Source organism: Barbus barbus (assembly GCF_936440315.1).
Source record: "Barbus barbus genome assembly, chromosome: 3".
Classification (NCBI taxonomy): Eukaryota; Metazoa; Chordata; class Actinopteri; order Cypriniformes; family Cyprinidae; genus Barbus; species Barbus barbus.
The window spans coordinates 30,755,571-30,771,721 of record NC_136731.1 but is presented as its reverse complement, the minus strand read 5'-3'; the positions used below and the strand labels follow the sequence as shown (position 1 = coordinate 30,771,721).

Sequence of the window (16,151 nt, the reverse complement as noted above, 5' to 3'; positions counted from 1 at the left end):
CCGATCCTTTTGCAACATTTCCTTTAGTACTTCAGACCAAGACCAATACCCCCCGAGATGGAGACAGGAACTAACAATTGTAATTTGCGAGTTAACACCTTTTGTGACAAAAGGTAATTTGCATGAAAACCACTGGGAACTGACCCACCCTCTACAGTATGCAAAATATCTCTGAACTCTTAAGATCTGTATTACCTTTTAGTTTACTTCTTGTAAGAATGAGACCATTGTACCAGTCGCCCTGAGACAATTCAAATGATACCAAACATGACTGTAAATATCACTTGTATTAATGTAGAACATTACATTCTACTATTGACCATTCTGAGTGAGCTGAGTGAGTGAAGGATGGGTGAGGGGAAGAGGGGATGAAAAGGAACTGATGCATATTTCAGAGAGGCGTTTTCCTGCATTTTCTCTCAGTGGGGTGTGGAGACAGATGTCTGTATGTTAATGCACTAACATCATTTTTTTTTAAATGCTTTATTGATTCAATGCCACAAGAACAAGAGGTATAACATATTCACATAATCAAATTAACATTATCTGCTAGAGAGAGAGAAAACATAAAGGAAGAAAATTACATACATTTCAATGCTTTCAGAGCATTACATGTTTTCAATGTTTTTTTGTTTTTTGTTTGTTCCAAGAGACTTACATATAACAGTTCACGGACTGGTTTTGAACCGATTTGGGGATTCTTAAACGTCAGCACGTGATTCCTGATATTCTGGCCTGGCATAATATGTGACCCTGGACCACAAAACCAAGTTGCACGGGTGTTTTTTTCTTTTATGCCAAAAATCATTAGGATATAGGATGAGTAAAGATCATGTTCCATGAAAATATTTTGTAAATTTCCTACCGAAAATATATCAATACTTCATTGTTGATTAATAATATGCATTGCTAAGAACTTTATTTGGACAACTTTAAAGGCGATTTTCTCAATATTTAGATTTTTTTTTTTTTTTTTTGCACCCTCTGATTCCAGATTTTATATTAGGCTGGTTGTATCTCGGCCAAATTTTGTCCTATGCTAACAAACCATACATTAATGGAAAGCTTATGTATATATAAATCTCAATTTCAAGAAATGATTGGATTTGTGGACCATTGTCACATGTATTAAGCTTTAAAACATTCCAAAAATCCATTCCAGTGTTGCTGTTTGTGAACGTTTTCTGATGAGGTTTAATTAAAAATTGTTTACTGAAATGTCATGCGTTCCAGTTCAGTTTATTACAGTAATTATATCTTTTAAAATACATTAAATATAATAAAACACAGAAAATATGTCATAAACATAACACAAGTTTTATTTATGTCTCTCGGTTCACATTTTTTCATAATTGTAATGCTATTTAAAATAAATAAAATTCCGTAATTGTAATACAGTCAAGTAATTTCTTAACATTTTATTGATATTTCCGCTGCTTAACTTTCTTCTCATCACATCGGTTTAATGCTCTGATGGCTCACTTATTTGCATCTAACAATATTCTGCAGTGCTGCAGCAAAAAAAAAAAAGAAACCCCACAATGTTTTTAATAATGATTTGTTTATTAATTTGTTGCTTTTTTTAATCAAATCTAGAAAGAAAAAAAAAACATAAAAATGCACAGATTTTTATTACATTAGCAGCACATTTGGAGTAGAAAATTTGCATTTATGATAGTCATTGCATACAAGGTTAATTCTCTTTTTGGTGCTAAATAATCATTTGCTTTTTTCGGGAATCAACTACTATAAAACATTCCCTTTTAAGATGAATTAATACTGCATTACAAAAACTATTGCATACCACACATTTTGCCATCCCACCATAGTACATCATAATAAAATCATCAGGCTTAAATCACTTTAAAGTGTAACTTTTGTAGTAAAGGCTAAAAAAAAAGTGTCTGAGAAAACAAAAGAAATTAAAAAGATGGTCCCCGATTATTATTGTTTTCTGCTCTTTCCAGATCCCATGGTGTTTCAGTGCTAAAGATAAAATTAAAGAGGAAAACATTTAATACTTTTATAAATCGTCATTAGGTGACTGATTAGACAATCTAGTGTTAAACAGTAATATCAAAATATTGTTTCATGACAATGCAATACCTTAAAATCCCAGACAACCATGGCACCATCTAAGCCCACACTGCTGAATTTCTCCACCTTGGCTTTTGGCCCTTGCAGAATACATAGCTGACTACAGTAGAAACAAAGTCTTAGCAAACTGCAATGCAATTTCTCTTAAATGTGAGCAAAATGCAACAGGTGCTAAAATAGACTGTGCTTGCAGATGTCAAGCCTTATATTACGTGATGCTGTTCTGGTGCAGACTGCCCAACCCAGTTTCTTCCTCCTCAGAAGTCGCTTTTTTGTCCAGATTACGGAAATGCTGCATGGCAGACTTGTTGCCCTTGGAGCTCTGCTTGGGAATGTCTACTTTCTTTACAAACTCCAAGCATCCAGGACCCTTGTATGAGAACTGATAAGGGCAACAATCGTGGCCCTAAAATCCCCACCACAGACATATGTACAAAAAGATATTAATATTAAACAGAGGTAGGAAGACACTATGGCACGTCTGAATCCAATGATGGGAGATACCTTCATGTATTATATGTGCACTTGTTTCCATGACAGTTGAAGTAAAATGTAAATATTCCATCTGAAAGTTGTGGTTTGTTGTCAGTTTGTGTGTATATGTATGTTTTTGACCAACTTTTTCCACTTTTTGCGCCATTTCTTGTGAGAAATTAGTCATGTTCACTTAGTTATCACCAAAGCTCTCTCTATTTTCTGGTAGATTATTACACTGTTATGCTGCTAATAAGGCAGCAAGGCAACAAGTGTATATATTTTACATTTGTTTGAACTCACTGAAAACATTTTAAAGTGTATCTCACTACAATGCTTCATCTTAACCCATTTTACATTTTTTTTTAGGCAGATAAACCATGGAGACCAAGAATTGAATACCTCAGTAAGAAACTGTAAGTGATGGAAAATTCCTTACCGCAGCTACAATCTCAGTCGCACTGACATACAGCACACTCAGCAATGGAAGATGTCCTGTTGTCAGCTGAGTAACCCTGCAATGCACAAAAATTCATATGTAGGCAGTCTAAAAGTGACTGGTAAAGGTCATACTGTGCATGTTATTAATTTCAGGCAGCAAACTGCAGTGGTTTTTATGGATGCAAGGAAATCAAGGATAATTAGTATTAAATTATTTTAGTTTGATTTACTTTCTGTGTATATAAAGAAATGGAGCTCTACAAAGCTAATTGTTATTTGTAAATGTCGGTATTACTCTTTTCCCTGTGTGGCATCAACTACACTGATGGCGCTGTTGTGGCTAACCCAGGCCAGAGCATCACCAGATGGAGAGAAACAGACACTGTGCACCCAGCCACCGCACTCTTTATACTCCAAAAGCACCTCTCCAAAGGGCATTTTGGATCCCCAGGGTGTTGGTCCAGGCTTGTCCTCGATGTCCTTGATATATGCAGAAAAAATTCTGCACAAGTAAAAAGACCTGTTACCAACAAAATGGTTTGCAAAGCAGCATGGTGCGAAAGTAGTCTGAATATTCAAACCTGCAGTTCAGGTCAGCTGAGCCAGCTGCCAGCAGTATGTTATTGGGATGCCAGTCTAGACTCAGAACGGTGGAGTTAATGGGTTTCTTGATATGCTTACTCAGCCACCTATAGAGTCAATCAGGAAAAGAGATTGTACAAGAGATGTGGCTATGGATGACATAATGATTAGTAATGTCTCTCTCAATCAGTGAAAAAAATAGGGTTAAAAGGTCTTAGGAAAAAGTCTCACCAGTCATTTTCTTTTTCAAAGTAGCACACTGAAATAAGTTTAGCCCCACTTCCAAGAGCAAACTTGTTCTCAAGAGGTGACCATTTGACACATGTGGCAGCTCGATTAATGCGAACCAGCACCAAAGTCGGCTTCCAAACCCCGTCCTTAAGTGTCCATACATAGGCATTCCTATCTGAGGCACATGTCACTATACGGTTGGACTCTGGGGCCCAATCAATCCCTAAAAATGAAATCAATTGTTAGAGATGATTATTCATTATCAGAATCTATGTATGGGAAATATTTTAATACAGTGCTATAGAATGGGGTGTAAGTCAAACGTCACTCGACCAAAATTGAGGGCGAAAATCCAAACGGCTTTTTTGCGGCCTTGAAGGGTACTTCGGGAAGGGATTTGTAGGGATGCTCCAAACGAAAATGAACAACTGAATCCTTTAACGAAGTGCCCTTCCACAAGTCCGTTAGCAAAGGGAACATGCGATGGTCACTCCATGGAAGCGATTTCTGTTTGTGATCATGTGATCTTCGGTTAGGAGATCTTGTAATGCATTTTAAAGCAAAGTTGAGGTCGATTTCGACTTCACATATAAATGTAAGTAGAATAGGTAAGTAGAAGTAGAAATTAAAATAAGTAGAAATTAAATTAGTCTTTATTTTAATGGAATACAAAATATTTTTCATCAGTGTTAGAAATATGATTTAAGACTGTAGTGTAAGCAAGTTTAGTTCGAAAGTTTAATAGTAAATAAGACACAATTAGACAATGTTGGAATAAAATAATAATAATAATAAGAAGAAGAAATATTTATTTGCAACAGCCGATGGAGTGCTGAATGCTGCACGCACGGGCAGCATTGTCAAGGTAACATTTTGTCAGTCATTCCCTTCGCCAATGGAGTTGCAAAGGAGACAGTAATGCCCTACACCAGGGGTCACCAAACATGTTCCTGGAGGGCCGGTGTCCTGCAGAGTTTAGCTCCAACCCTAATCAAACACACCTCAAGCAGGAAATCAAGGTCTTGCTTGGTATACTTGAAACTTCAAGGCAGGTGTGTTGAGGCAAGTTGGAGCTAAACTCTGCAGGACACCGGCCCTCCAGGACAGAGTGTGGTGACCCCTGCCCTACACCCTTCAAAGAACATACTTCAAGGGCCCTGCCCTTTGAAGGGAGTAGGGTACAGGGATGTTTACTTCTGTTTGGAATTCGCCCTCATGAGTGATGAGACCTGTTTTAAAGAATAAGGAAGTTTGTTTTGTAATTTTTAATCAAAATGTCTACCAATAATAAACCCCTCCCTTTTCAAACATCTGCGACCCTGCATTCAGATATGCCTCCATCCAATCAATAACGGTGGATTGAAACGTTTTCATTCGGATTTATGTCACAATACAGAAGAACGTCTGTCGCTACTTCTTTAATTGCAACTAAGTTCTATGAAGTAGTATAAAACCCAGTTGTAGACTTGCACTGTTTACAGTGGTTTAGGTAATGGTGCACTGAGATAATGTTTGTTTTATGGGTCAATCTCACAGTATCGGTGGGTTAATGACTAATGTGGCAGCTATTCTCTTTTGTCTTACCTGTGATTCGTCCACTGTGTTCTGTCAGTTCATGAATTTTAGTCCATTCCTTTCCTTTGTTTTGGTAAATGTGCACAACGTTGGTGTTGGGACTTATTGCAATTTCTAATAATAAAAAAATATATAATATTATTATTTTAAAGTTTTATGCACATGAAATAAACCCGAAAAACTGTTCGATTGACATTTTAATGCAAACAAAAACCCATGTATAAAGCAGCAATATTACAGTAAGTTCAGAGCAAACTGATGATTCATATGAAGAAGTGCAGCTATTCTCCCAAAGACAATCTGATATTCCTCTGAGTAGATTATAATGGATGAAAATGGAACTGCAGGCAGCAACATTAGGAGTCTGAAGAGATGTAATTTATATTGAAATGTTGCTCAACTAGTTTGTTCTTACGTGTCTGGTCTTTGTTCCAGGCATGGCAGGACAGAGGCTCCAATCCAAAGCTATAGAGGGACATGTTTCAACAGGGAAACCCTGGAATGCACCGCAGATGTTAGGAAGAGCATGCAATCATGAAAATGAATGTGACTAAAAAAGGAAGACAGAGTGTTGCTAGCTTGGAGTTCTCCACCCAAATCTTCTTGATTGTCATTTTTCTAAATGGTATCATTTCTCCTTGGTGAGCCATTTTCATTCACATGGTACATTATTACTACAGTCACATTTTACAGTCACAAAACACGACATTTCCATAATTACAAGTGAATTAAATTAATTTTGCAAACATGTTTACAGTGTTCAGTACTACAAAAGAGCCATTCTTCTCTATCCAATTCTTATTAGAATATAGTTAATTTACAGTACATTGGTATGACTACAGCAGTGATTGCAAATTTCTACAGCAAACCACAACCCTACCTGACTATGGAAAATGAACTATGCCCTCACCTTTATCTCTTCCTCTCTTTTGCTAGATAGTGATATATCCTATATCCTTGTGCTGGAGAGCTTTTGGAAGGCTATGTTCGTGGACTCTGGGCAGTCGACACGAATGAAGCTGAGCAGTTGTAAGAAAGGCTGCAGAGGCGGCAGGGAGGAGATAACAGAGGGTGTGTCTTTATATTCTGATATAGGCACCTGGCCTGTACGGTCTTATGATCATGGGTTATAGTTTAAAACTATATAAATTATCTTTTCACTTAAATGGACAGTTCCCTCACAAATGAAAATTCCATCATCGTTTACTCACCTTAATGTCGTTCCAAAGCTGTGTTGTCTTCTTTCTTCTGTGGAACATACAAGAAGATATCTTGAGAACTTTCTTTGTACCCCATACAATAGAAGTCAATTTGGTTTGGCTACAAATATTCTTCAGTGTTCTTATATGTTTCACAAAAGAAAGAAAGTCATGCAGTTTTGGAAAGACATGAGAGAAATTAAATGGTGACAGTCTTTTCATTTTGGGTAAGCTATCCTTTATTAGACTTCACTTCTTATATTGTGTTTTATCTTGAAATAGTTTTTTCTGCTTGTATTATATTATCATTTGTAAGTCAGTATATGTAAAAGTATCTGTTTCAAATAAATGAACGCTATATGTTGAATTTATGAAAATTACCCATGGTTTAAATACAAATAAAACCAAAAAAAAACATGCTTACCATAGTTAAACCATGGTAACCACAAATTAACCACGGTTTTGCTACACTAACCATAGTTTAACCATGGTATTTGTAGTAAAACTGTGGTTATACAAATAGTAATCAATCACTGATTTATAATAGAGAAGTAATAGTAATAGTAATAGTCATTATATATAGATCAGTGCAATCAATACGCCATGGTAACTACAATAAAACCATGGTTAATTTTCATTATAGATTCTATTATCAGAGATATGTTGGTGTACTGGTGAAGTATTAGTTCTGTTGAAGAAAAGAATGCAGTTTCAGTGGTGGTCATGACCCTGGTTGAATAAGGACAACACTAGGATTGTATATGGGTTTATATACAAGCTCATTAACCTTTTCAGCTGTCATCAGATCCAAATCACACAGGCTCTCAGTTTTCAACACATGCATAAATACTGTTCTTTTGAAATTCAATGCCATGGCAGGGCAATCTAAACACTTAACACATGCAGCACATCATGAATGTAATAAATGAGCTTGTCCGATAGTCTCGATCTGCTCTCAATACAAAAACAAGCTCTAGACCTTTAAGGTTGTCAGGAGCAACGGGCTTCCCAGATCGAGGCGCATTGACGTCAATCGGTGTTTGTGATTGGTCATAACCTTTTCCGGTGAGCCGTCCATCCATCCAAGGACTGTGAGAAAGCCAGTAAACGGAGTAAAACACGTCCTCAAACTCATCAAAGCGATTCAGGTACGAATATTTAATAGCGGAAGTCTTCGCTGTAACATTTGCTGATATCGATGCGTGGGCTGACAGCGTCTTAGAGAGGTTAGTGTAATGCCGTCGGCTTCCGTTGTTGTGATAATATCTTGCAAGATGGCGTATTTTGCTGCTTGACAAAACTGGTTACAGAAAACACAGAGCTGGAAGAGGCTGCGTAACGTTTACACATGTGCCAAATAACCTGAGTTTACAATGGCATGTGTTTTCTGCACTAAAACAATGTTATGTTCACATTCGATTAGCGTTGACCCGAGAATCGCCTGTAGGGATGCGAACTGCGAATTTGATGAGCTCAGGGGCCCCGACAGGGACTAGGGGCCACAGCATGCCTGTCAAAATGCAACACTGCTTAAAAAAGCAATATGTTACTTGAGAGAATTTTCTGTGGGTATTAGCTTAATCACTGACGTGTCTATTAGAAATATTGGAGCCATGCTGTTGAACTTGTTGCAGTTTGACAATTTATTTTGTTTAATGTTGTATTGGGTTGCAGTAGCACTGTGTACGTTTTTTTTTATCACTGGTACTTTGTTTTCATTAAAATATGATCACGAGGTAATGTTTTTTTGTTTTTTAAAACCATAAGGTTCCCATAGCCAGCGAAGACCTGGAAATAAGTGTTTCATTTAATTTATTAATAACAATAAAAAATATGTTAGGCCAGGACAAGTAATAGAAATTAAAATACATTGATATTTGTATAATTTCTTTGTATTTTAAATTAGAATTGTATCCGTTGGAAATTCTATTTTTAGTCCATAACCTGTAATGGCAGATGGACTGGAAAAGATAATTGGTAAAAATGTGTGGGAACTTTGTAACATTGAAAAACATGATAGCGATTTAGTTTCACATTTATATACCATCATTGTAGGATTTACGGAAATGTAGGAAGGAAGTTTAAGCACAAAAAACATCTAGACGGGTATGAGAAACCACTCGAGTGCAAATATAATAGAGTATGGTTTACTTGGGAACAAATATATTAAATGTCTAATTTAATGATTTGCATAACAGTTTAATTTGAAAAATTCAAAACCGTACAAAATATTTTGTAGTATATCAGTTTATTTTTTAATTTAAGGTCCGCATGTAATCAGAATTAACACTGTTTACTCAGCACACAAGTCTTGTGGTGAACAGTTAATCTAAGTGTTAATCCACAGAAAAATAATGGTTTGTCTTCATAGTCTTAGTCAACATGTGAGAAGTTGCTTCTCCTCTGGAATGATGTTCCTTTTCTGATGACATCAGTTTGACGTATGTCTGCTGCAAGCTTGAGATGGCCCCACCCTCAGTATCCCATTTCATTTGGAAATGCGTCACAAAGTCGGTTGCAACTTCAGATTCAAGCAGACTTTACAATAAAATTTGTGAAAAACACTTATGGCCTTACACTTTAAAAGGCATGATGACTCTGTCAGATCTTCAGATTTCAATGCAAAGAGTTGGTCTAACGATGTTTTTGGCTCATGAAGAAGGACTGGATTTGCTCCTGATTTGTTGGGTTTCATGAGCTGATGTGAACTGCATGTGCTGGGTCAGCAGGTCATCATGGCGTCCAGCAGTACGAGCAGTGAAGAAGAGAGGAGCTTGCGGGAGTGTGAGCGCTACGTTCAGAAGCACAACATCCAGCAGCTGCTGAAGGACTGCATTGTGCACCTGTGCACTAACAGGCCTGAAAGACCCATGGCTTTCCTCAGAGAGTACTTCGAGAGGCTTGAGAAGGTCAGTCTTTTTTCAAGGGAAACTGCATGCTCTTAGACTCGAAATATTCTTTACTCTTGAGAAGTACGTTTCAGTGCCTCAATTGTTGTTTATGTGTATCAGGAGGAAGCTAAACAATTCATCAGCCAGCAGAAGTCAAGCTCTCGCTCAGACTCCCGTGAAGATGAGGTTTCTCCTCCCATGAACCCTGTGGTTAAGGGCCGGCGGCGCCGCGGTGCCATCAGTGCAGAGGTCTATACTGAGGAAGACGCAGCATCTTATGTCAGAAAGGTAACGTTTTATTTGCCTATATGTATATCATTCTTTTAGAATTTTTCTATGACACAAATAATATTGTTGTGCTGAATTCTACATTACAAAAGTACAATTGTGGTTTAGTAATAAAATAGCTTTTGCTGTTTTTCACAGGTTATTCCTAAAGATTATAAAACTATGGCTGCTCTTGCTAAAGCGATTGAAAAGAATGTGCTTTTTGCTCATCTTGACGACAATGAAAGAAGGTGACACATTTTGTGGTTTGTGGTTCAAAGTAGATTGAAATATTCAGTGTAACTTATGCAGTCTTTCATTTATTGGAAACCACTTATTTTACTCTTCACAGTGACATATTTGACGCCATGTTCTCAGTCACTTACATTGCAGGAGAGACTGTGATTCAACAAGGTAAGGCTTCTTTTTAGGAGAAGCTGAATGTGTAAAAATGGGAAAAATAATTTGACTAATGTATCATATTTCTCATTTCAGGGGATGAGGGTGACAATTTTTATGTTATTGACCAAGGTGAAATGGATGTAAGTGCAATGCTTTCAGGCAATGAGTCAGGATGTAATATAATAATGCATAAATGTGAAAGATATTGATTGATATATTTGTAAGTACTGTTGCTTTTTGACAGGTGTACGTCAACAATGAGTGGGTGACCAGTATTGGAGAGGGTGGCAGTTTTGGTGAGCTGGCTTTAATCTATGGCACTCCCAGAGCAGCCACTGTCAGAGCCAAGACCAACGTCAAGCTGTGGGGAATTGACAGAGACAGCTACAGGAGAATACTCATGGTTGGTATACTATTTAATTGATTCTTAATTAGTTAGTCATTTTTTAATTTAACTGATTTTTTTTTCTCCTCCTGCTTAATCTTAATTACTATCCGTGCTTAGGGAAGTACCCTGAGAAAGAGAAAAATGTATGAGGAATTCCTTAGCAAGGTCTCCATTTTGGGTGAGTTTGAGGTTTCGTCTGCCATAAATTTAAATTTATGTTTTTTTGTTGTAATGTCTATTTGCATGTTGGGCCTTTGTGTGTATGTATATATGAAGAGTTTATTTGCAAAAACAGATAACTCTGTTTTTAAAATTTTCAAAAAATAGTTTTTTATTGTGTTATCATGTTTTTATTGTGTTAGTTAGCTGTATTTTTTGTTATTTTTTACCTAATCAAAATAACCCAGCTGCAGTTTGATTAAGATTAATTGGAATGCACAATGAAAAAACATGATTTTTTTTTAAATTGTTGAAAGTGGAGTTACCTGTTTTTGCAAATGAATCTATCTATCTATATACATATTATATATGTACGTATATACATATTATATATATATATATATATATATATATATATATACATACATACTTACACACATATATAATATGCCTTTTGTGGTGATAGCATGCTAACATTATGTGTGCAGAGTCTCTGGATAAATGGGAAAGGTTGACAGTTGCTGATGCCCTCGAGACGGTCCAGTTTGAAGATGGCCAGAAGATTGTTGTCCAGGGTCAACCAGGAGATGAATTTTTCATTATTCTTGAGGTAGCTTTCCTTGTTAAATCTATTAATTATTTTACAATGTTCTCATTTGCGTCTCCAACAAGTTTTTGTGTTAATTAGAGTCATGTGGTTTTGAATATTTCTTCGAGCTTCACAAAAAAATGTAAATAATGATGAAATTGTTGTAGAAAGTGTAACCCTAACACCTCAGAGAGACGTCATGGAAGAACAGATGTATTGATTCAGACTTGTGTCCTCAGGGTTCGGCAGCAGTCCTGCAGCGGCGGTCGGAGAATGAGGAATTTGTAGAGGTTGGAAGACTTGCACCATCTGACTACTTCGGTAATTGTGTTTTCTTTACTTTCTGTAAAATCGCTCATGCCGGGTATATATAAACATATCCCAGAAATTCCTTTGCTAATCTAATTACATACTGAGTCCATGTGCAGTGTCCATTAGTGCACGTTAATGTGTTTGTTTGTTTCTCTATGGCTCTTTTCTGATTTCCCTCCATGTGTGTTTCAACAGGTGAGATCGCTCTGCTCATGAACCGACCTCGTGCTGCCACCGTGGTTGCTCGCGGCCCGCTGAAGTGCGTAAAACTGGATCGTCCCCGGTTTGAACGTGTGCTCGGCCCCTGCTCAGATATCCTGAAGCGAAACATACAGCAGTACAACAGCTTCGTGTCTCTGTCGGTCTGAGGCGCACTAGGCTCTTTCCTCTCCTCTATTGCAGGGTCCACCAATGCAAATCCGCTTTATTTTCTTACTTTTCTTTATGCATTTTCCAACACCCAGGTGCCCATTCACTTCAGTGTTCTCTCTCTCTCTATCTGTTTTTTCGATTCGTGCCGTACCCTGTCGTGTTCGTATCCATCGTAGATTTACCATAAGGCTGATTGTCAGTTTTGCCTGAGAAACGAGCCAATCATTGTGCCACAGATGCCTGTCATATGAACAGATGTTGAACTAACAAGGTCTGTCGGGATTGTCTCTTCCCTCCAAATTGCTTCACGTTTCTGTATAACAGTGTTTTGAATGGAAGGAAATCAGTGGCAGGGTTGACAGTCATGTAGTAGTGTATCTATTCAGTATATGATGATGCATCTTAATTGAGGCATCGAGTTTCAGATTCTGTTTTCCCTCGTTCATTTCAAGCATTTGAGTATAGGGAAGCCAAAGGCATAAATCCATGTGTGTTATGTTGTTTTCTTGGGGGTACTGAAGTTAAAATGTCACCATGTTTATCGTGGTGATTAGCTTTGCTCTTTTATTGTTATAGCTGCACATATATAGTGTATGTAAATTATTATATATTAGAAGTAAATTACCATAACCATATTTTTTTGCACAGTTTGATATCTATATATACACGTGTGTATATATGTGTGTGTATGTGTATATATATATATATATATATATATATATATATATACACACACACATATATATACATACATACATACATACATACACACACACATATACATATAGAACACTTTATATGCGCCTACTGTTTTTCATTGTGGCATTTGATCCCTTTTCATTACACTTTTTCATTTTCTGTTGGATGTTTTGTTCTTCCTTCATGCTACACATAGGCTTGCACTGGACTCTTATGTAGAGCACACCAGGATTAGACAAATCTCCTTTTAAAGTTCAGTTTTGTTTCGCATTTTCTCCCTTCTGAAATGCCACCTGCTGCAAATGCTTTTATTTGTTTTTTTCCCCACAAAAAGGTGATGTTATCTTGTATTCAACATTCAAGTACAGAAAAAAAGTACTGATTTTTGTTTTTGGTTAATTGTTAAGAAGAGTTCCAGAAATGTAATGGTAAATGAAATCTGACAGCGTATGTGAGGATCCTCCTCCACCACTTGGTGACCACTTGGTGACCTCTTTAGCCAAGTGAAGATTCCATTAGGTTTTCTTTCTCGATGAGATGTGTATGTGAACTGTTTTGAAATCCCAAATGCCCTTCCCCTTCTTTCTTTATTTATTTCTTTCTTTTTTTCCAATTTAAACTGAAATAATTTGGTTTATCAACAGGGCAGGACTAAGAAAAATAATGATCAGTGTCCTTTTTGATTGAGATTTAGATTATTCTCCTTAGTTAAATCAAAGTCTTAAAACAGGGACAGTATTTACCGCTTGTGTTGAGTTCATGGTGTCTGTATGCGTTTAGGGTTAGGATCCATCAAATGATAGGAATAGATCTGCGATCCACTACTGCCACCATCTTAATCTCTTATCAGATATTGTTCTTGGGGTTCTCTTTGTTGTGTTGTACGATTTTACTAGGTGGTACAATAGTGTTAACTGTTGCTGAAGGTAGATTTAAATTTTCACACAGAGATATTCTTGTATTATTTGAAAACAGTTAATGTGAATTTTAAATTTGTGTATTTTTGTTTTCCACACATATTGTAATTATACAGATATTCAGCTCCTTTATACTGCAGACTCAAGCAAATTTAGGTTTTGAAAAGTGCCTGATTTCTTTACTTTCATAATGCATAGCCAACAGACATCTCCTTGTAGTTTTATCCCTCTCAATTCTATTCATAATGTAAGCTTGTTACCTGTATTATCTGTAAACTACAATATTTTTTTCATCTGTATATTCAGATGCCCTTAGCAGTGTAATTTATTTAGACTTGAAGCTCAAGTAATTAAGAGTTTATTTAACTGAACTGTCCCAAAATTGCTATGTTAATTAAAGAAAGGCGCAAGTGAACTGACCTAGATTTTGTTTTTATCTTCAATATTTGACTTTGACCTACTGACCACATGGAGGAATTGTTTTCTTTTTACTCTCTGACACTTGATTTAAGAGCCTTACTGCATTGCCACTGCAGTTGTCTGGGAAAAGATGCTCATTCATTGATTCTGCCCCTTTTAGACTGGATTATAATTTCAGAATCAGTCAAATCTTGGTGCTGTAGCTTTAAAGACACAATCTGCACCCTTAACGATATGTAAAGAGTAGCCTTTGATTAACCGTTCGACTGTCTTTTCTCTGAGTGGTTTATGCCTTATGATGGGGTTGAATAAATAAACATGTTGAAGTTATTTATATAGTCCCTAATGTTAACTGTGACACCATTTGTTGGGCATAAAATGCTAAATGGTGTACTTGTTATTGCTCATATATGTATTGCTTTGTTCATTTAACTTCATTTGGCAGTGCAGAATTGCTCAAATGAACCATAAATATTTCCCTGTTTTCTGTCAAATGCATAATTTAAACTTTATTGTAATTCTCTCCCTTTTATGAATAATTAAGTGATTTGTTCCACTGCTAATGAAGTTTTCTGCTTACTTTTATTATGATTTATTAACAACTTCAGGCCCTGTTTCTTGAAGAACATTCATTGATACACTAGAAGTGTGTTTGTATTACCGCCCTCAACCTTTTTTTTTTTTTCTTTCAAGTTTGCTTTTCATTCCCTGGTTGTGACTGCCAATGGTGTTTTCTTCTGAGGTCTTCAGTGAAATTGTGTTCTAGTATGTACAGAGGAATTGATATATTTGCTCATAGGCTTTGTCATCAAGGCTTAGAGACTCATGTTCACCCATTCTTCAGTTTGTTAAGCCCTCAGCACAGAGAGTTATAAAATGTCAGAGGACCATTTTTCTATTATTCTTTTTCTATAACTGTATACGGTTTGATTTCATTGGATGTGCTCAAGTTGTAAACCTTTTGGTATAGATTGTCCCAATGGCAGGTCAAGCAATAAAATGATTAATTCTTGAATATGCAAGTGTCTTGTGTTTCCTGTACTGTAGAGTATTTCTCTCAAGGACTACAGATTCAAATATTAATTCTACTTGCGGCCTGTAATACATGGTTTTTGGGTTACATATTTTGACATAAAATACATTGAATTAATCATACTGGATCAAACGTAAATCCTGGATCATTTACTTTTTAATTCCATAAACCACAGTACATCCCCAATAAATAGGCTACTAAAAGGTGTCCTTGTTACTGTGTAATTATACATTTAAGACTGAGTAATATTAATTAACTACATGTACTTATATGATTAGGGTTTGGTTTAGGGTTACTTTGCATAATTATTTGTTATTATAAAAGTAAGTACATGTAACAAGGACACCTTAAAATAAAGTGTCACCATAATATATGTATACAGTGAAATTACAGCAATAATTCATTGGTAACACTTTATTTTAATGGTGTCCTTAATGGTGTTAATAGCAATTAATTATGCATAATTATATGCAAGTAACCCTAAGCCACACCATAATCCTAACCCTAACCATATAATATTACTCAAATAATATTACTCGGTACTTAAATGTTTAATTATACTGTAACAAGGACACCTTAAAATAAAGTGTAAGCTTGTAATTAAAAAAACAAACAAAACATTTCTAAGAGGCTATTTTGCAGAAATATCGATTGGATAACATCTCACTGTTAAAATGGCTGTAAGGTAGGCTATATTGATTTTGACAACTGTTATTTAAGGACTCTTCATATTATCTACCCCCAGGGAGTTGACTCTTCCCAAAATACTTGTAGTCATGTACATAAATGGCATTTTTGTATCATTTTGCCCCACCCCTCCACACCCAATACAACAACTGTCTGGCACTGGAATGACAGTTGTTCCTGTAAAATAAATCTCAGTTCCGTTCACTACCTCTTGTTTCATTAAATATGTTAACCTGTTTTGTTGTTTTTAATTTCAACGTGCAGTGTTTACTTCTTTAACTATGAAATTAATGTTATTTTCACAGGCGCATGCATCCTACTGTGACATGGAATGAAAGGGAAGCAGGCAGACTCACGAGATCTCCGAAAGCGTACGAACCTCGCGTTCGTCTTTTTCCGGAAATACCCCCGACTGC

At 36.3% G+C, this 16,151-nt stretch overlaps 2 protein-coding genes across 4 annotated transcripts; one reads left to right on the top strand and one right to left on the bottom strand.

Moving 5' to 3' along the window:
- Nucleotides 1–476: 476 nt before the first annotated feature.
- Nucleotides 477–6,456, bottom strand: LOC306847688 (actin-related protein 2/3 complex subunit 1A-B-like). Its single transcript, XM_079381792.1, has 10 exons — nt 6,311–6,456; nt 5,816–5,896; nt 5,410–5,514; nt 3,826–4,048; nt 3,594–3,701; nt 3,308–3,514; nt 3,011–3,086; nt 2,310–2,503; nt 2,107–2,197; nt 477–1,986 (listed from the first exon to the last, which is right to left on the bottom strand). Exons 2-10 carry the CDS (start codon nt 5,877–5,879, stop codon nt 1,981–1,983), a joined length of 1,074 nt encoding a protein of 357 aa, XP_079237918.1. The 5' UTR covers nt 5,880–5,896; nt 6,311–6,456; the 3' UTR covers nt 477–1,980.
- A 1,195-nt stretch (nt 6,457–7,651) lies between these two features.
- Nucleotides 7,652–12,746, top strand: LOC306848098 (cAMP-dependent protein kinase type I-alpha regulatory subunit-like). Of its 3 annotated transcripts, none has more exons than XM_079382445.1 (11): nt 7,652–7,747; nt 9,329–9,508; nt 9,611–9,778; nt 9,917–10,008; nt 10,110–10,171; nt 10,253–10,299; nt 10,404–10,562; nt 10,665–10,725; nt 11,195–11,316; nt 11,535–11,616; nt 11,803–12,746. In XM_079382445.1, exons 2-11 carry the CDS (start codon nt 9,335–9,337, stop codon nt 11,973–11,975), a joined length of 1,140 nt encoding a protein of 379 aa, XP_079238571.1. In that variant the 5' UTR covers nt 7,652–7,747; nt 9,329–9,334; the 3' UTR covers nt 11,976–12,746. The 3 variants fall into 3 exon arrangements, with proteins under 3 accessions (XP_079238571.1, XP_079238573.1, XP_079238572.1); XM_079382447.1 differs by having other exon boundaries at nt 7,677–7,747; nt 9,326–9,508; XM_079382446.1 differs by having other exon boundaries at nt 7,695–7,825; nt 9,326–9,508.
- The last annotated feature ends 3,405 nt before the right edge of the window (nt 12,747–16,151 follow it).